Raw genomic sequence first — 22142 nt, 5'->3', positions numbered from 1 at the left:
TTATTTATAATGGCAACATATACGTGTATGTATATGTATGACTAACATTTTTGACATTTTAGCCGACAAAACAACATGGGAAATTCCCTGATGGCATTTAAAGCAATATAATTTCTCTTAGAATGAAATCAGAGAAAGCACTCTGCAAATACCTTGGATTAGGAAAATCTTTGCCAAATGTCTTGATTCTCAAAAGGTGGTGGCCGATATTGGTATAAACTTGAAAGCCGAGGCCAAACTTGGCATTGGAGAAAGACCCAGGTGAGTTTTGGCCAAAACCAACATCATTCCAATACAATGAGTGATGCCTCAGTGCTACAGTAGGGAAGTGAACTCCAAATCTTTAAGGGATTGTCCTTATCAAAAGGTAAAAACACAAAAAGACTGTGATTTATGATTTACAGAGCAGGAAAACGGCCTTGTCCATGTGGTCCTGCTGCTGGGTTTTCTCCCTTTAAAAGCTAACAAGAGCTCTCATATTTCTGAGATAACATACATTACAACTATTATCAAGGTTCAACAAATGTTGGCTTAGTTCACCAGCCACATAAAATCACCACTGTCAGTTTACCTCTACTTATCTGTCTGTTTGAATTTGTTTGCTGTCTTCCCTCAATACCTCTCTGCCTTCCATACTGTGTTTGCTAATTACACATATCTTGACTTTTTGATCCTCACTGATAGGAGAAAAGTATATTTGTTGAGCTTTGACTATCAGTATTGAATTCAGGCTTTAAAAAAAGGAAATACTTGTGAAAGGCCACCAGATGACATCTGCTGCTTTATGGCACTAGAGCCTCAAAAGAAAGCCCCAGGATAAAGTCCCCATAGATATGGAAACAAACACTCCAATATACCTCAAACCTTTCAGTATGAAAGGGAGAGTAAATTTAGGGAACATTAAAGTAAGGCAAAATTAGACTTACTCATATGTCTAGCCATTCCAAAGGTGGGTGGGAGAATAGAGCCTAAAACTTTGGGGAGGGGGCGGTCCGCGGATGGGGTATGAAGCGGAACTAAGAAAGAGGATCACTTTTTTTTCCTGAAACACCTGTGTGGAGATTCCAATGGAATGCAGTCATATTTTAGACAGGGCAGATTAGCAGTGCTTACGATGTATCAAGCACTGTTTTAAGCGCTGGGGTAGGTACAACTTAATTAGGTTGGACACAGTCCTTGTGCCAAATGGGGCTCAGAGTCTAAGTAGGAGGGACAACAGGTATTTAATCCCCATTTTAGAGTTGAGGAAACAGAGGCCAGAGAAGTTAAGTGTCTTGCCCAAGTTCACCCAACAAGCAAGGGGCAGAGCTGGAATTAGAACCCAGGTCCTCTGACCTCCATGCCCATGCTCTGCCCACTAGGCCATGCCGCTTCTCTATATATGCCTCTTTTAGTGTGTATCCAGGGTGCTTCAGGACCAGAGTCTGCAAATTCCATAGCGGCTTAGAAATCCTGGACCAGCCCAGGATTGGGGGTGACCAGAGGGGCCGGCAGACACCTCTGGAACAATGTGGGACAGATGTATTCCCTGTTCTGGGGAGTCTGCTGACCCAATATTTGTTAATAAGAAACAGAAAATAGATGCAAAATCAGGACCTGGTTATTTGGTGCTGCAAAAATGCCACTCATATTAACTATATTGACAGCCCCCTAAATTCAAAGTTGTTTACAAATGGCTAAGACCAAGTTGAAAGAGATCGGGCCATTGAAAATTCTTAATTCCCAACTTAACTGGGAATTAATGTCCAAATTCTGTATTTTTTCTCTTGAGGCTGAAATTATTTTTATGATACACTGCCCCACTTGGGAAAGACTGAGTCCTCTTACAGGGTTTTTGCTAATGTAAGCTAATACAAATGTAAGTGCGCAGGGAATGTGTCTATTGTTGAACTGTACACTCCCAAGCGCTTAGTATAGCGCTCTGCACACACTAAGCTCTCAATAAATACAATTGAATGAATGAATGAATGACACATCATGGCCCAGTTGGAAAGAGCATGGGGCTGGGAGTTAGAGGACCTGGGTTCTAATCCCAGCTCTGCCACTTCTCTGCTGTGTGAAGTGGGCAAGTCACTTAACTTTGTACCCCACGTACCTCATTTGTAAAATATTCCTCCCTCCAAATTTGACTACCACAGGGGAGAGGGACTGTGTCCAACCTGATGATGTTGCCTCTACTCCAGTGTTTGTTATAGTGCCTGCCACTTAGTAAATCCAGTGTTTGTTATAGTGCCTGCCACTTAGTAAGCACTTAACAAGTACCACTAAAAATAATTGGTTAACAATATCAATCAATTTCAGGGTAATGATATAAAAAATAAAAACACCTCAGACATCCTATATAAACTTATAAAATTGCCTTTATATAGTCTTTCATGAATTCATCTAATGAAATGAATATATATGCATGTTTCTCTTTTATCGATCAGTTCTAGGACTAAAGTTGTCATTTCATTTCATGAATAAACACTGGCAAAATATTGCATTGTCTGCCTACGGTTATTAAAAAGACACCATACCCTGAATTACTGCTTTGCAGGCTAATATATCAACCTTTTCGTAACTTGGAACAAGATCCCAATGGTAGAATAGAGGCATGTTAAATGACCAAACTGTAAAACTTCACAATGCTATTTTACTATTTTTAAGGGATTCGATCAATTGAGTTGCATTTCCAGTTGATATGAATTATATCAGCTTTACAAATACTTTTCTAGAATTTGGTTATAGCTGTAAAAATTTAATTGGGTTTGCATATTTTGCAAACCTCATTTTAATCAATACAACCACACAGTCTTGCATCCTTCTACTGCTCCCTATACTATTTGTCCCAGGCAATTTTTTTTATCATTATTTTACGATAAGGATTTAGCATTTACTCTGTGCCAAGCACTACAAGTTAATCAGGTTGGACACCGTCCATATCCCACCTGGGGCTCGTATTAGTAATTCCCACTTTAAAGATGAGGTAATTGAGGCATAGAGAAATTAAGTGACTTTCCCATAGCCACACAGCAGACAAGTGGCAGAGCTGGGATTAGAACTCAGGTCCTTGGACTCCCAGGCCTATGCTTTACCCACTAGGACACACTTCTTCTCAATTTGCTTCTCAATCATTCTGCTTAATTTGCCCTTTAAAAGGAGCATTAATTCTTTTAGATCACTAGGAGACTGTTCCACGTATTGCCAATGTATATATGGACACAGTGTGGCCTAGTGGAAAGAGCAAGGGACTAGAAGTCAGGAGATCTGGGTTCTAGTTCCTGCTCTGCCACTTACCTGCTGAATGACCTTGTGCAAGTCAACTTCTCTGCGACTCAGTTTCCTTATGTGTAAAATGGAGATATTTCCTGCTTATTCTTCCTCTTCGATTGTGAGAAGTCTGATTACATTGTAGCTTTCTCAGCCTGTGTCTGACCTGATTATCTTACATTATCTACCCCAGCACTCGGTACAGTGCTTGGCACTAAGTGCTTAACAAATACCACAATTATTATTAGTATTCTTAATACTATTATGGAATTAAGTACTTAGACTAAGAGCTGGAGTAGATAGAAGACAATCAGACTGAATACAGTCCCTATCCCACACAGGGCTCACCATGCAAGAGAAAGGGCAAGCAAGCATGTTGAACCTGCAAACGCATGTGGCGTTAGCCTGGAAGCAGTTGAAAGGTGGTACAATGATAGAACACAGAGGTTCCCAGGGAGCAGCATTCTCATTTGAAAGAGGCTATCTGAGAGGAGAGGAAAGGGAAGGATAATCTTTTTTCTTAATCACTCAATAGCATTTAATGAATGCCTACCATGTGCAGAGCACTTGGGAGAGTACAAAAGCGTTAAAAGACATGACAGACAAATAATTATAGTATTTATTAAGTGCTTACTATGTGCCAGGCACAGTCCCTGTCCCACACAGGGCTCACAATCTTAATCCCCATTTTACAGATAAAGGAACTGAGGTACAGAGAAGTTATGTGATTTGCCCAAGGTGTCACAGCAGAAAAGTAGAGGAGCCAGGATTAGAATCCATGACCTTCTGACTCCCAGGCCTGTGCTCTATCCACTACACCATGCTGCTTCACCCATCAGAGATAGGGGGAATAAGAAAATATATAAGATACTGCAAATGCTATGGCATTGTGGTAATTTACGTGTTTGGGTGGCAAGGAAGTACTGAAGTGGCATTTGGGAGGTAAAAGGTGGGAAGAATTGAAATTTCTCAGGGAAAACCTCCTGGAGAAGATGTCTCAAAAAGGCATTGACGGGTGGGGAGAGAGCTGTGGACTGTTGGTTACAAAGAGAGAAAGGAGTTACAAGTGGAAGAGGAGCATGAACAAGAAGTCGGTGGCGGGAGAGTTGAGATCAAAGTGCAGAGAGTAGGTTACTTTGAGAGAAACAAAGATTGTGAGTGGCGTGCAGTAGGTGAAGAGAACTGGTGGAAAGGTCTGATTGAATGCTTTGAAGCCAATGCTATGGCCTGCTTGATTCAGAAAGAACTGGGCAGTCTTTGGAGTTTCTGAGGAGTGGCGAGGTGTGAGCAGAACATCATTTCAGAATAGTGATCCAAGGAGCAGAATGGAGTATGGGCTGGAGAGGGGTGAGATTGGAAACTAGTAAGGAAGCTGCTGAAGTAGTCAAGCTGGCATATGAACAGTGCCTGGGCTAGGGTGGCGAGAATTTAGATGGAAGGGAAGGGATGGATTCTGGAAATAAGGAGGAAGAATTGACAGTATTTGGTGACAGACTGAATAAGGGAGTTGAAAAAGATGGTGGAGAAATGGATAAGCATGGTGGTGTCACCAACTGGAATGGGCGCTCTCTCGAGCTACTGGCAATTCTTCAATTGGTGGTATTTACTGAGTGTTCCCTTTGTGCAGAGCCCTGTACTTTTCAGCTCCACTTTCACTCCCTTTTTAAAAGAGGGTTTTCTGTCGTTTTCTCAACCAAACTATGCCCAAAATGTTCAGCTGTTTTCTGGCCTGCAGGATAAAAATGATAATAATTGCGATATTTGTTAAGTTCATACTATGTGTCAAGCATTGTTCTAAGCGCTGGGAAAGATGCATGATAATCATGTCGAACAGAGTCCCTCACAATCTCAGTAAGGAGGAGGACAGGTATTGACAATCCCCATTTTACAGATAAGCTAACTGGGCACAGAGAGGTGAAGTGACTTGCCCAAGGTCATACAGCAGGCATGTAGTGGAGCTGGGATTAGAACCCAGGTCCTCTGACTCCCAGGCCTGTGCTCTTTCCACTAGGCCACACTTCTCCTCATCTTGGAATGGGTCCAGGCTCAGCCAGGGAAGATGAATTAAGAAATAGGGGGCATCTACTCACCCAAGCTGGGTGCTGTTTGGTGGCAGGCAATTTCCCCTCCAAGGATCATTTTCAGAGATACAGAGTCTCCTGGAAGCCCAGCCCAATTTTGATTCCAGACTTTCCTATATTCCAGTCTTACCAGCTCCCCTCTTTCCTTTTGTCCAGGGTCTGATTTGTCCAGAGGATAAGATTTGCAGAATTAAAATGATTGCTGAAACACTTTTACCGAATCAGCCAGGTGTTAAAAAGAAAATCAAGATAATGGATTACCCTGAACTATCAATTGATGGTCCTTACTGAGCACTTTTTGTATGCACAGCACTGTACTAAGCACTTGGGAGAACACACTATAACAGAGATGGTAGACACTAGAAAACTCCCAAATTTCTACTGGCATCACTGACCAATGACCCAATCAATGAGAGATAAAGAAGCTGAAACCCAAATCAAGAGGGGCAACACATTCTTTGGAATACTGTCAAACATGCTCCAGACCAAGCTCACTGTGGCAGAGAACGGGTCTACCAACTTTGCTGTACTATCCACTGCCAAGCGCTTAGTACAGTACTCTGCACCCAGTAAGCACTCAGTTAATAATACCATTGCTTGACCGATTGATTGATTGCAGACGTATAGTGTTATCCAACCCTCTCTAAGGCTGTAAGACTTGGGCAGGACAGGACCCCACATCTGGCGCTCTGAGCAGTTATATCAGCATCTGGAAAGCAGCCAATCTCTTAGTATCAAAGCTTTGCTCATGTAAGCTCGCTGCGGGCAGGGAATGTGACTGTTTATTGTTGTATTGTACTCTTCCAAGTGCTTAGTACAGTTCTAGGCACACAGTAAGTGCTCGAAAAATACAACTGAATGAAGGAATGAATCTAAACCCAACTACACTGGATGGGACATGTGAAGGGTATGAATGACAGCACTTGTACTTCCCAGGCGCTTAATACAGTGCTCTGCACACAGTAAGCGCTCAATAAATACGACTGAATGAATGAATGAACTGCTCTTTGGAGAGCTGAAATTGGGAAGTGAAAGCAAGGAGGGCAGAGGAAATGATTCAAAGACTCAGTAGTAATGATACTAATAATAATGATGGTATTTGTTAAGTGCTTACTATATGTGAAGCACTGTTCTAAGCCCTGGGGTAAATACAAGCTAATCAGGTTGGACACAGTGCCTGTCCCACAAGGGGCCCACAGTCTTAATCCCCATTTTCCAGGTGAGGTTAACTGAGGCCAGAGAAGTGAAATGACTTGCTCAAGGTCACACAGCAGACAAGTGGCAGAGCTGGGATTAGAATCCAGGTCCTTCTGATAGGCCCATGCTCTATCCACTAGGCCATGCTGCGTTTCAGACAATGCTGTTTTTCAGCTGAAAACTGGGGGTCAATTACAAGGATCAAGGATCTATCAAGAAAGAATTGGCTCTTTCTGAGCAAAAGCTTCCTGAGGAATGAGAGACACGGAGGCATTGAAAAATTACAATCAGGTACTGAGAAAACAGGCACTGAAAAAAGCAATTTAACACAACAAAGGGCAGCCATTTTGTGTGCACAGAGTGGCCAGGCTATGGGTTATTCATTGGCCTTTTCAGCCACACATGCATTTATATGTGAATTTCACTGTCAATGGTGTCTTCTTCATCATCATCATCATCAATCGTATTTATTGAGCGCTTACTGTTTGCAGAGCACTGTACTAAGCGCTTGGGAAGTACAAATTGGCAACATATAGAGACAGTCCCTACTAATCATCACCTTTTGATGATTAGAAAGCAGATTCCAGCCACTGATCACCTCGTTATTCCAGAAATGGATTAAGACTCATAAAATCTATAATCATTTAGGGCTGGGTCCTTCACGTGGCTGCTTCTGGCTCCAAGCCCTTCTAGGCCTGTGTGATCCTGGTTCCAGAACCAGGGAATAACCTGCGTACGAAACAAAGCTGCCTTCCTGGAGGACCTCCGTCCAGTGATCAGGTTCTCCTAAGTGGACGATGTTTGGGGGTGAGGTGGGGTGAGGGGGAATTTCCAAGATAGGGTGGCTCTGCAAAAACCCAGACCCCTAGTCGCTCTTGCTGTCACACACTTTCACTGGTAATAATGTGATGACGTTATACTGGCCCTATTTTGTAAAACCCCGCCCAATTCTGGCCAAATTTCCCCCAGATAATCTTAAGGTTTGAAGGAATGTGCCATCTGACATCCCTAGCTTTTCCCCACTTCATCACTGATGTTCCATGATTTGAACCAAATAAATACATAAAATTACAATTACATACTTTTTAGCTTCATTTTGGTTGCTCAGGGGGCTAGTACACTCATTACATTCACAACATTCCTATCAGAGGAAAGTAGATATTGGCATCCCCAATTTTTCAGAGGAAAGTAACTTGCCTAAAGTCACATATTTGAGCTTGGGCAACCCCAAATTTCCTTTATTCTACAACAACCTTAGGAGAGATTAAAAAAGAGAAGATAATACTTTTTTGTTGTTGATAGTGATAGTATATAAATGACATGGAAGGGGTTCTCATTCACGTCTTGTTTTCTTACTCCGTATCGCATATACAAATCTTCATGTCTGTCTCCCCCTCTAGAATGTAAGCTCATTGTGGGCAGGGAATGTGTCTGTTTATTGTTATATTGTACTCTCCCAAGCGCTTAGTACAGTGCTCTGCACACAGTAAGTGCTCAATAGTTACGAATGAACGACTGAATCTTCAGATACACTTCCACACGCACCCACAAATAAAGCCACATCCGCGATGATGGTGATGATGATGAGGAGGAGGGTGATGGAGTCTCCCATCAGGGAGATGACTGAACCCTTGTGCTGAGACTTCAGGGCCTAGAACCTGCAGGGAAGAACTGATTAGAGGGACAGTAGCTTGCTCATCCCTACTTGTGCTCTCCCTTCCTATCTAGCCATGCTTTCACTGCTGCACGGAGTGGAATTGGCCACGGGTGCAGCACCATGTGAAGTGCATGCCAAGGGATTTTAGGCGGAGCACCCATTTATAGCAAATGTGACTAGAGCAGAGTGCCAAAGCTACATGTGTAGCGTCACAGCCCGATAGGCAGTTGCTTTGGAAGCCACTGCAGTCTTTAATGCTCACGTTAACCAGCTATTTTCCAGTATTCCTGCTGTGCCTGTCCACTTGGCTAAATGCCCTAATGATAATATTAATAATGGCATTTATTAAGCGCTTACGATGTGCAAAGCACTGTCCTACGTGGTCCTTCAGTCAGAAATCTTGACGATTGATCATCATCATCATCAATCGTATTTATTGAGTGCTTACTGTGTGCAGAGCACTGTACTAAGCGCTTGGGAAGTACAAGTTGGCAACATATAGAGACAGTCCCTACCCAGCAGTGGGCTCACAGTCTAAAAGGGGGAGACAGAGAACAAAACCAAACATACTAACAAAATAAAATAAATAGTATAGATATGTACAAGTAAAATAAACAGAGTAATAAATATGCACAAACATATATACATATATACAGGTGCTGTGGGGAAGGGAAGGAGGTAAGATGGGGGGATGGAGGGGGGACGAGGGGGAGAGGAAGGAAGGGGCTCAGTATGGGAAGGCCTCCTGGAGGAGGTGAGCTCTCAGTAGGGCCTTGAAGGGAGGAAGAGAGCTAGCTTGGCGGATGGGCAGAGGGAGGGCATTCCAGGCCCGGGGGATGACGTGGGCCGGGGGTCGATGGAGGGACAGGCGAGAACGAGGTACGGTGAGGAGATTAGCAGCAGAAGTCCCAGCAGGCAGAACTGGGACTAGAACCCAGGTTCCCTGATTTCCAGAGCACTGCTCTATCCCCTGGACCAAAAGCAAGGCACCAGCTTCACATATCTAGAAATATACTTTGTTAAACATGGAAAGAAAACCTCAAACCTTGACAAATGTGATGAATTCTTCCACCCTGTCATTGGCCGAGATCAGTTTCTTTTTAACTCCCTCCAAATTCTGTCTACTTTGTATTGCCAATTCATGGAGCTGTTGAGATGCAGTGTTCTCCAGGTCTGACATAGCAGTTTCAGTCTCTGTCACTTTACTTAGTAGGTTACTAAGCCTGAGATCCTGAAAGTTGTAAATAGGAACAATTTACAATTCATCACCTAGTGCTGTACTCACTAGAGGCTGACACACATTTGTGGAAGGATTTGGTACAGTTAATCTGCATAAAATAGCACAAAGTCCAATATAACCATGATCCTTACTGAATGGGCAGATATGATTTTATTTATACGTATTTCCAGTAACATAGTCCTAAATTCATAATTGTTTTTCATAATTTAAAGGATTTGACATGGTTAGTATATTTTACTTTTAAGTCACAAAGGAGAATTGTAGAACTGAAATTAATTCAGATGAAAAATACATATTGGACTATCAACCAGAAAGTTATTCATAATTGTAGAAGATCCATCAGAAAGTGTAGCCATGTGCTGCATTTTCTGCCTCCTCACTAATAATTAGGCATCATGGATATCAGTCAAATTGAATGAAATCATAAGCCTTCTCTAGCAGAAGCACATCAGTCCTCAACACAAAAAGGACAAGAACATGCACATAATTAAATGGTGATTACTTGAACTAATTGAGGAATACAGGTTTAAAGGATTTCTTGCTGTGAAAAGAAAGATGAAAACTGAAAAGGACAGAAGGAATACTTAAGATTAACATCAGGAAGGTTTTAACAATATACCTTTTTTCCCAGCTCATCTTTAGCTTTGTGATACATCTGTTCATACTGTGACTTCTCCCTTACAGCCACATTAAGCCTTTGCTTTAGTGAATCAATTGACGCTTTCTTGTTAGAACAGTCTTCAGTCAATGTCTTCACCTAAAATAAAAGTACAAGATAACTGCACTATTGACCGAGACATTTTACATTAGTTATTTAGACTGAGGACCAAATAATCTGAAATAAAAGTAGGAGTGAATTGAAATTGGCTTGTTCTTCAAAAATGGTACCCAAATTCAATGACTGGTGAATCTTATAATACTGACATTTTAAATGAAAAGTAACAGTACTTCAGAAAGACTAAGCTGTGTATCAACAGAGACACAATCTGATAGCATACTTGAAAGTTCACGAAACATTCAGGAATGTATAAAAGAACTTATATTTGTCTGTTATCTGATAGTATTTAGTTGTACTCCACAAAGAGCTGATACTTTATAAAAGGGAGAGCTGAAAACACCCTTACATTTACTAATCTAGGTTCCCTTAGGTAGCTCGTAATTGTTTACAGATCAAAACAAACGTAAGCATATATAAATTAATAGTTCATTTTTCACATACAGCATATACTACTTTATTTTCCTTAGGGACCAGGCAATATAATATGAAATAACTTTGATACCTTTCACATGCTCTTTAATGAGAAATAAAAAATTCAAAGCTATTATTTATCAATCATATTTACTGAGCACTTACTGTGTGAAGAGCACTGTACCAAGCACTTGGGAGAGTACAATACAACAATAAACAGTCACATTCCCTGCCCACAATGAGTCTAGAGGGGAATATGTGGGTTGAGTAACACAGGAACGATGGTGGTGCTGTCTACAGTGAAGTGAAAATCATGGAGAGGACAGGGTTTGGGTGGGACGATAAGGAGTTCTGTTTTGGACATGTTGAGCTTGAGGTGTCGGCTGCACATCCAAGTAGCGATGTCTTGAAGGCAGGAAAAAATGCGAGACATCAGGGCTGGAAATGTAGATTTGGGAATGATCTGCATAGACATGGTAGTTGAAGGCATGGGAGCAAATGAGTTATCCATGGGAGTTTTATAGATGGAGAATAGAAGAGGACCCAGAACTGAGCCTTGAGGAACTCCTACAGTTGGAGGATAGGAGGCAGAGGAGGAGCCTGTGAAAGAGACTGTGCCACAGGAGGAGAACCAGGAGAGGACATTGTCAGTGAAGCCTAAGTTGGATAATGTTTCCAGGAGGAGGCTGTGAATTTAGGATATGAATAAGAGTCAAAGAATCTATAGGTGCACCGACTCTTCAGGAGGATTCTCAAATATTTTTAAGAAAAACAACTACAGCAAATATCTATTTTTAGAAAAAACAAAATCATGTATTGTCTTCCTCCCTCTATATTTTATTCTTTCCTCTGTTTGAGCTGATTCCTTAATGGTACCTTACATCTAGCAAGGAAGGTAAGAATGTAGCTCTCTCTGGAGCTGACGGTGCTTAATGATTGCCAAAGCCCAGACTACTGGATGAGGTGTGGAGCCAGCACCTTCCTTCTGAGGGAATCAACATACCTCTTAGTTGGCAAATTGCTTCTTCCTATTTTGGGGTCAGATGTTACACAACTAACTGTACAGAGAACTATTCCCTTGCTCTGATTTTAGAGATCAGATGGCCCTGGTTCACTGAATTAAATGTACCCAGCAATAAATTATTAGGATCATCCATTTTATAATAACATATACTTACATCTCACGTATTACTGCATGGCATTTCAAACTAAGCACAAAATCTAAATGGTGAAATATTAAAAGGATATATTAATTACTGACATAGCTCGTTGTTTACAAAGTTGTCAAAAGGGGTGGATGTATTTCTGTTTATTTTTATGTCAATTAATTTATATATATAGTGACAAAATCTTTGACCTCGGAATTTTGTGATACTGAAAAAAACTTATTATATTCCTACTAACCTGCAAATGAAATTACTGTATCCAGCCTACTTTCCAATTTCAAAATTAAATAACAATAAATTATATAATTGTATAAATATTTTTAATGTGATCGTTTCACATAAACACATCAGGAACATATAATGTGCTGGACACATTTGGGTTTGATTTCTGTTCGTCAAGTAATTAAAAAATATGCTCAGTCCAAGTAATAAATGAATGATACCTTTTTCTCAAAATTTTCTAGCACCTCATTGAAGCTCTTATCAGTTTCCTGGTTTACTTTTAGACGAGATCTTAAATCCTCTATCAAATGCCTCTTCATATGTACATCCCTCTCCATCCGAGAAACCCTTGAGAAAAGGAGAAAAAAGATATGTTATCCACAGTCTGGTGTAATGTTTTAAAGGAGAAGGTTTTGCATAGAGCTAATGCATATTACTTTAACTCATCATTAAAAAAAAGAATCTGGCAGGAACATTTGGACTAGAAGCAGCTTAATTCATATTTATATCAATTTTACTTCTTTATGCAATCTACATAGCAGTTTTATAATGCTACATTTCTACCAGTGAGACATTTATGATGAAATGTATACATACTCTATTTTCTCTATTGAAGAAAAATGTCTGAAACGAGTGTAATTGTGCTCATTTTCTGATATTGGCTAAATAACTATATTTAAAATGATATATTTTTATTCATAACTTTACATAATACTAAGAATTATTGATAACATCAATGGGACAGCTACATAGTTTTATAAGCAATTATGTAAAATATTACAAAACCAAAATAGCAAAATCCCTTACATTTTGATTGTGCCAAAAGTTAGTTCCACTAAAAATTCAATTCTGATCATTGTTTTCTTTCTTTTTTTTAGCAATTTACAGTTCATAACTGATCTAATCCTTTAGCATAAATTTTAAGGTATCATTCCTGAAATAAACATATGTGTCTTAATCATAGTGTTAGGATACCTATTCAAGCACGAAATTCATTTAACAACCTATCTTATGGCAATTGAACTACAGTATAACCATTAACTAAATGTGGAAGAAAATCTATTTTGATATAACTAGAACGGAACAAGGGGATTGCATTTTATAAATTACTTCAGAAAAAACAAAATTTTAAAAGCTTTAATCATTTCAAAATATGCAACAAAGCTGTCTTTTTGCACTTTTAACAAATATAATCCTGGGCATTTAGATTGGTTTAAGTATCTAAATTTTGACATATCTCTTAGTCCCTTGGCAAAGAATTACCCGATTTGAAAGAGTCTTCTAAGTTCTGCCAAGCAATTCGTTTAGACTTACTTTAAGAAGAAATAAGTTGTTTCTGGGGTCTGAAATATGATTTTCAATATTCTTATTGCAACGCAGAAATTGTAACCAGTTAAGCGTGGCTCAGTGGAAAGAGCCCGGGCTTTGGAATCAAAGGTCATGGGTTCAAATCCCGGCTTCACCACTTGTCAGCTGTGTGACTTTGGACAAGTCACTTAACTTCTCTGGGCCTCAGTTACCTCATCTGTAAAATGGCGATGAAGACTGTGAGCCCCCCATGGGACAACCTGATCCCCTTGCAACTCCCCAGTGCTTTGCACATAGTAAGTGCTAACTAAATGCCATCATTGTTATTATTATTATTAGTAGTAGTAGTATGAAATGTGATCTTGGTTTGTGCTGCTTAGTCCCTAAATTTTAGTCTTACACAATGTCTAAGATGTATCTTGAAGAAAAACAATGGGGCAGGGGGAGGCTTTCAACACAAATTTAAGTATTATACTTCTATGTTTAAAATGATAATATTTAAATAATTTAGAACCGCCACTTGGTGGCACCAAATACAATGGTTAGAAATAAGAAAAACATACTTTTCTTGCAATTCTCGGATCCGGTCATCCTTTTCCTGGACTTGATTTTTCAGAGACTTTATGGTTGATGACTGTTTAGTGATTTTATTAGTCACATTCTAGGTTAAAAAATACTCATCAAAACAAAACTAACTTGCATTATACTGCATTGATTACATAATTCCCAACAGCTGGAGTGAACTACTAAAATGAATAATAAACATGATTCCATTTAGCCTAAAGCATCACAAAGATAGAATATTGAAAAATGGTAACCCACAAGCCATATTTACAGCCTTGTTAAAAAAAAAAACACATTACAAATCCTACTGTTCAAATGAAAATATTTCCATTTGCATTTAAAAGGGAATTAAAACATGCCCTGTAACAGTATGACAATAGAAGTGTAGTAACTAGCCATTCAAAATGCACTCAGTATGCAACAGAAAAGGTGTGTGTATGCATGGATGTGAAATATGTATTTGCTGGGAACTGCAGTGTGACCTGGTGGAAAGAGCATGATCCTGAAGTCAGAGGACCTGGGATCTAATCCGTTCTGCCACTTGACTGCTGTATGACCTTGTTCAAGTCACTTCAATTCTCTGTGCCTCAGTTACCTCATCTTTAAAATGGGGGTTAAGACTGTGAATCTCATGTGGGATGTGGACTGTGTCCAAATTGATTACCTTGTATCTACCCCAGTGCTTAGTATAGTGCCTGGTACATAGTAAGCACTTAACAAATACCATTTAAAAACAACAATGAAAAAGTGTTGAAAGGTTAACAGAGGTGCAAGAATTCAACCCTGGTCTAAACACCTTCATTTAACATTATTTTTGCCCCAAATCAATATCATTGCTGCTTATAGGCCCATCTGTTCTTGATATTTATTTATATTCTTTTTCAGAGGAGCTAATTGAGGCACAGAGAAGTGAACTGACTTGCACAAGGTCACATAGCAGACAAATGGCAGAGTTGGGATTATAACCCAGGTCCTTCTGACTCCCAAACCCATGCTCTATCCACTAGGAGCCATTGCTTATCTTTCAAAGGGCTTACGTTTGGCGTCTTGGATGGGAAGTAACAGGTAGGGAGTGTTTATTTAGAAATAAAGCTTATTGGAAGTCGAGAAGAGCTAGGTTTTCGTACACTGATGAAACTTTTGGTGGGTTGATAAGTTTGTTGAATCTAAATCCAAGGCTAGTATTTGATATGAAAACACTGTGGAACTGAATCAATCAATGCTATTTATTGAATGCATCAATTTTATTTATTAAGCACTTACTATGTGAAGAGTACTATACTAAGCACTTGGGAGAGTACAATATAACAGAGTTGGCAGACATGTTCCCTGAATAGGCTCTCTTTGAGAATAGTATAGCAAGAAAGAGATGAAAACTCTAATCAAATCATTGTCTCCTGAGGCATCAACAGGTTTTGATAAAAGTGCTACTATATATACAATATATGTATATTATAAATATATAATTGTTTTTCATTTTTGATGGGATTTTGAAAATGACTACAATTGTCTCCAATGTGATTGTCTCTACTATCAGCTGTGTGACTTTGGGCAAGTCACTTCACTTCTCTGGGCCTCAGTGACCTCATCTGTCAAACGGGGATGAAGACTGTGAGCCCTATGTGGGACAACCTGATCACCTTGTATCCTCCCAAGTGCTTAGAACAGTGCTTGGCACCTAGTAAGCGCTTAACAAATGCCATTAATATTATTATTATTATAATTATCATTTCAGCAGAGAAGTGGTGGACTCAAGATTAGAGCCCAAGTCCTTCCAACTCCCAGGCCCGTGTTCTATCCACTAGGCCACACTGCTTCTTGAGTTCTGGGTCCCCTCAGGCCATGCCCTGAGGTGTGGATCACATGAGGCCCCCATCGGGGTGGGGAAGAGGCAGAGTGGCTTAGTGGAAAACAGCCCGGGCTTGGGAAGTCAGAGGACGTGGGTTCTAATCCCGACTTCGCCACTTATCAGCTGTGTGACTTTGGGCAAGTCACTTACCTTCTCTGTGCTTCAGCGACCTCATCTGTAAAACGGGAATTGAGACTGAGCCCCACGTGGGACAACCTGATCATCTTGTATCTCCCCCAGCGCTTAGGACAGTGCTTGGCACATAGTAAGCGCTTAACAAATACCATCATTATTAGGACCGCCACTATATGAGCCCGCTGTTGGGTAAGGACTGTCTCTATATGTTGCCAACTTGTACTTCCCAAGCGCTTAGTATGTTGCCAACTTGTACTTCCCAAGCGCTTAGTACAGTGCTCTGCACACCGAGCCCCCTTTTTCCTCTCCTCCTCCCCAGCCCCTCATCCTATCTCCTTCCCCTCCCCACAGCACCTGTCTATATGTTTGTACAGATTTATTACTCTATGTATTTTACTTGTACATATTTACTATTCTAGTGATTTTGTTAATGATGTGCATCTACCTTTATTTCTATTTGTTCTGATGACTTGACACCCGTCCACATGTTTTGTTTTGTTGTCTGTCTCCCCCTTCTAGACTGTAAGCGCTTAACAAATACCATCATTATTAGGACCGCCACTATATGAGCCCGTTGTTGGGTAGGAACCATCTCTATATGTTGCCGACTTGGACTTCCCAATGCTTAGTCCAGTGCTCTGCACACAGTAAGCGCTCAATAAATATGAATGAATATGTTGCCGATTTGTACTTCCCAAGCGTTCAGCCAATTAGCTGTGTGACTTTGGGCGAGTCACTTAACTTCTCGGTGCCTCAGTTACCTTATCTGTAAAATGGGGATGAAGACTGTGAGCCCCCCATGGGACAACCTGATCACCTTGTAACCTCCCCAGTGCTTAGAACAGTGCTTTGCACATAGTAAGTGCTTAATAAATGCCATTATTATTATTATTACTATGTGGTGGAGCATAGTTGTTCTACCCCAGTGCTTAGAACAGTGCTCAGCACATAGTAAGCGCTTAACAAATACCATTTTTTTATTATTATTGTTATTTTATTGAAAAGCATTAGAAGCTTTTCAAAAGCCTCTAGAGCAAACCCATTATTTTATTATTATTATTACTATTTTATTGAGAACCATTAGAAGCTTTTCAAAAGCCTCTAAAGAGCAAAACCAGAAATTTACAGAACATTTAAGAAAATGTATGCAGAAATCGGGTCAGATTTAAATTTCAGGTCTCCTATTAATAATTCCATATCTCAAAGAGTCTTATTTCAGTGAATTCTTTGCGATGGCATTATAGCACATTTCAAAAATTTAAATTATTCCTCGTTTCCAATCTCTTTTTTGTGTGTTCACTCATTCATTCAATCGTATTTATTGAGCACTTAGTGTGTGCAGAGCACTGTACTAAGCGCTTGGGAAGTACAAGTTGGCAGCATATAGAAACGGTCCCTACCCAACAGTGGGCTCACAGTCTAGAAGTGTCACAGTCTGTGTTGTTAATTGAGACTGCTTGGCAAATTTTCCTGACCAACATTCATGTTCAATAATAAATTCATCTTTGTGACATTAAAAAATGTGAGCATTAATGCTACATGAGTATTTAAATGATCTTTACAATTACCTTGAGTTTACACTGTAGGTGCTTCATTTCAGTATCTATATTCTTTGAAGAGTCTGATGGTGCAACTTGGATTGGTTGAGAAGTTACAGTGGAGAGATCTGTTAAACATGTGGCTACAGATGCAGATTCTAATTTTCTATGCAAATCATCTCTCTCTTTACGAAGCTCAGCCAAGTCAGAATTCAGTTTCTGTTTTATTTTCAGGAATAAAACAATAACTAGTTATTTTCGAAATACACAATCTTCTAGATCTCAGATAAATTCAGACACGAGTGTCTTCTTTCATAGTAGAGAAAACTGTTTCTAATGAAAATGAAGGTTTAGTACTGCATTATTCCAGTTACAATCTTTTAAAAAAATCTTAAATTTTAAAAAGGCACATGTTGAATTACATTTGCAAAAAGAAAAAATGCTGTTGCATTGTCCAGTATGTGTGTGTAGAATAAATCGACTGGATAGAGCTTCCTACAATTTGTTTTACTGAACTACTGCTGTTGGGGAATGTATCAGACAGGGCACCCTCAGTCATTCAATCATTCAGTGGTATTTATTGAGCGCTAACGGTCTGCAGAGAATTGTACTAAGCATTTGGGGGAGTACAATACAACAGAGTTGGTTGCCCTTAAGAAGTTTACAGTCTTGAGGGAGAGAAAGACATAGGAATAAATTCCAGAAAGGGGAAATGGCAAGGTATAAGGATAGGTACCTAAGTGCTATGGGACTGGTGTGAGTATCAAAGTGCTTAAGGGGTACACAGACAAGTGCATAGGTGATGATGAGGGGGACGGTGGGTAGGGAAATGAGGACTTACTCAGGGAAGGCTTCTTGGAGCACACATCATTTTAGGAGGGTTTTGAAGACGGAGAAAGTGGTGGACTATCAGATAAAAAGGGGAAGGGAGTTCCAGGCCAGAGGGAGGATGTGGGTAGGAGGTTGTTAGTGAGAGACAGATGAGATTGAACTACAGTGAGTAATTTGGCTTTAGAGGAGTGAAGTGGGTGAGATGGACCATAGTAGGAGATCAGCAAATTAAGGTGGAGAGTCAGTCAGTCAGTTTTATTTATTGAGCACTTACTGTGTTCAGAGCACTGTACTAAGCACTTGGGAAAGTACAATGTAACAAATAGACACATTCCCCTCCCACAATGAACTTACAGTCTAGTGGGGGAGGCAGACGTTAATAAAAATAATTGAATTACAGATATGTACAAAAGTGCTGTGGGGCTGACTGGGTGCCTTAACTTTTGACATGGCCAGCATGCCATGACAAAGTAGTTTCAGAATTTCAATGAAGTTTTCAAGGTAGCCAAATTTCGCTACTCAATTTCCAGAATCTGGCTATACTTATGATGTACTTATGATTAGGTCTAGGAAAATTGTATAGAGGCTTTGGGGCTGCTCTCTGTACTTATTCTATAACTAATGTGATGCAAAGATCTTGTCTGCTATCTTCTGCTGTGGTCCGAAGACAACTGTGATTCTGTAAGTGTTCAGTCAGTCAATCAATGGTATTTACTGAGTGCTTACTATGTGAAGTGCTTGGGAGAGTATGACAGAATAAGTAGAGATATGGTGTAGCCTAGATGGGGGAGTGAGGGCCTAGGGGTTGGGGGACCTAGGTTCTAGTCCTGGCTCTGTCACGGAGAAGCAGCGTGGCTTAGTGGAAAGAGCACGGGCTTGGGAGTCAAAGGTCATGGGTTCTAATCCCCCCTAAGCCACTTGTCAGCTGTGTGACCTTGGCCAAGTCACTTAACTTCTCTGTGCCTCAGTTACCTCATCTGTAAAATGGGGATTAAGACTGTGAGCCCCATGTGGGACAACCCGATTACTTTGTATCTACCCCAGAGCTTAGAACAGTGCTTGGCACATAGTAAGTGCTTAACAAATACCAACATTATTATTATTACTTATCTGCTGTGTGACCTTGGGCAAGACACTTAACTTCTCTGTGCCTGTTACCTCATCTGTAAAATGGGACTTAAGACTGTGAGCCCCATGTAGGACAAGGACCGTGTCCAACCTAATTATCTTGGATCTACCCAGCACTCAGTATAGTGCTTAGCACAAAGTAAGAGTTCAACAAATACCATTAAAAAAAGAGAGAGGCTCCTTCCCCTCAAGGAACTTACAATCAACAATGCTATTTCTCAACCAATCCAGAAGTACTCTGGCTAGGATCTTGCAGGAATCAGTCGATCAATGGTATTTATTAAGTGCTTACTGAGTGCAGAGAACTGTAATTAGTGCTTGGGAGAGTACAAAAGAGTTGGTAGATACAATCCCTGACCACAAGGAGCTTATAAAGGGGGAGACAGACATCGAAATAAATTACAGATAGGGGAAATACAGAATATAAATATACATGTACATGTATATTGGGAAGCAGCATGACCTTGTGGATAGAGCACAGGCCTTATGACAGTTTTCATGGTCTTCTCTTTTTTTCCTTGAAAACAGCAATAGCGGCAGCACTAAAAATCTGTGACATATCTTTGTGTTTTCATATGTTGGGGAAAGCTTGTGAAGGTGACTATCCAGCCTCCCTGCCTGTAAATCTCAGCTGGTAAGCCATCTTCAGATCTGGAAGCTTTCTCAATTTGGTCACCTCTAGCTGTAATGGGGCCTCCACCAAGTGTTGAAGCAAAAGCCATTGATCAACAAATCAGCCCACTCAATAGTACTTGTTGATCACCTGCTATATGCTCAAGGTAGTACCATATAGTTAATAGACACGATGCCAGCAGCAAGGTTCCTGGCCCCCACGACCCTACGGTTAGAAAACAAGACGTTTGGTTGTTCTCCTATTCTGCAGACCAATGCTTATGAAGGAAATGGGCCAAATCCAATTCCCTTCATGCTCAGGGAGACCACAGGGAAGGGAGGAGACTCCTATTCTGACCCTGGGGTTGAGGTCAGAGGGACTTCTTTACTCCAAACCATGGTTCAAAAAACAGTTTTTTAGGCATCCCTTTCTGTCTTGGACCTTAGGTGAGAGGCAAGACTGAACAATACAAATAAATGAAAAACAGACCAGGATTTCTGAATCCGCAACCACTTACTCTCTTTGCCAAGGAGGTGGAAAAGTGTAAGGTGGGCACCCCCAGGTTTTCTCTTCTCACCACACCACAGAGTAGCTGTTTGGATCATCCATTCTCCTCACTTGTGCTACCTACCAAGTAGAGGTGTGATGTCATGAGAATTGCTTCATTGCTGAATGTGCTCTTGGATCTCATTGCTATTATGCACTGTCTGAAAGCAACATTAGTTGAACTGCTTTAGAAGGTCAAATACCATTTCTGTAGTAAGTCTAGGACTCACAGCCATAAAGAATTGTAAATGCAGCAACTGTCCTGCACACATTCAGTGTGGGTTAAATGCCAATGCCATTGTTGCCAACTTGTACTTCCCAAGTGCTTAGTACAGTGCTCTGCACACAGTAAGCGCTCAATAAATACGATTGATTGATTGATTGATGTTGACACCATACTCTGTCTATGACTGCCAAAGTTCACTCTAGCCTTCTTTTATTTGATTTTTCCACCACCTAAGGGGCAGAGGCTTCAAGAAAACTGGTCAATCAATCAAATAAACAATCACTTACAGAGAATTTACTGTGTGCAGAGTATTGTCCTATGTGCTTGGGAGAGTCCAATATAACAAAGTTGGTAGACACATTCTCTGCCCACAAGGAGCTAACAGTCTAGAGAGGGAAAGAGACACCAAAATAAACTGTGGCTATGTATTGCTCAGAGGTGAATCAAGGTGCAATTATAAATCCAAGGGCAAAGGCGAAGCAGAAGGGTAAAGGAATAGGAGAAATGGAGGCTTAAGAAAGATCTCTTGGAGAAGATGTGATTTTAATAAGGCTTTGAAGGTGGGAAGAGCTGGATATGAAGAGGGAGGGAGTTCCAGGCCAGTAGAAATCAGAATGAAATTAGGAACTGTGGATAACAAATTAGACAGTACAGCAAGAGGCAATCTTTGCAGTACATTATGTGCAAGGGACTGTCACTCAACGGCAGTTTTACCAGTCATTACTCACAAGCACTGATAAAAATTAACGATCAGTAATGACAACTTCAACATGGGGGATAGCTTCTCTCTACATATAAAGTGTGTGTGTGTGTGTGTGTGTGTGTGTGTGTGTGTACAGAGAGCAACTATCAATCAGGTGAACTCCTAGGCTACTACGGAGGTGAATATGAAAAAGCAATCTCAGTCAAAAAACTGTGTGTGTGTATCCTAAACACACACACTTCTTCAGAGTCCAACTGATTCGTTTAAATTTTAATAAGTAACAGTAGATTGTTCCACTGACAATGATGCTGTATAAATATCAGCATCGTTACTAAAAATTGTGAATGCAGGATGTTTTTCAAGTGTTTTGTTGTGCCACGTGCAGACATGACATGGATGTAAACATAAAAAATATGATGAAAGTACTATTTCAGTTTGACTTTACAAATAATAAATCATGTAAAGGCTGAAATTTCTATTGATTTATTTGCAGTTAAATTACCCTAACAAAATGGGCGATAAAATAGAACTTAGCACCGTGGGGAAGGGTTGCAACTAGGCACTGTAGATATAGATTATTTTTAAAATATAAACTTGAGGCCATACATTTTTTAACTCAAGCATAAATAAAAAAATTTACAAATAGTTTCAATACTTTATAACAAAGGTGTGTTATGAATGATGACCCAAGTATTAT

General features: G+C 40.2%; 1 protein-coding gene across 1 annotated transcript in view; it reads right to left on the bottom strand.

Moving 5' to 3' along the window:
- CNTLN (centlein) overlaps positions 1-22142 on the bottom strand; it is a 245707-nt gene that overhangs the window by 18507 nt on the left and 205058 nt on the right. Inside the window, exons 28-32 of the mRNA XM_038769522.1 lie at positions 17429-17617; positions 13876-13973; positions 12226-12352; positions 10047-10184; positions 9233-9418 (exon numbers count right to left, since the gene is read on the bottom strand). Of these exons, the coding sequence (XP_038625450.1) occupies positions 9233-9418; positions 10047-10184; positions 12226-12352; positions 13876-13973; positions 17429-17617 (738 nt within the window). The remainder of the gene's footprint in view (positions 1-9232; positions 9419-10046; positions 10185-12225; positions 12353-13875; positions 13974-17428; positions 17618-22142) is intronic.

Source organism: Tachyglossus aculeatus, chromosome X4 (assembly GCF_015852505.1).
Source record: "Tachyglossus aculeatus isolate mTacAcu1 chromosome X4, mTacAcu1.pri, whole genome shotgun sequence".
Lineage (NCBI taxonomy): Eukaryota > Metazoa > Chordata > Mammalia > Monotremata > Tachyglossidae > Tachyglossus > Tachyglossus aculeatus.
This window is presented reverse-complemented; position numbering and strand designations above follow the sequence as displayed.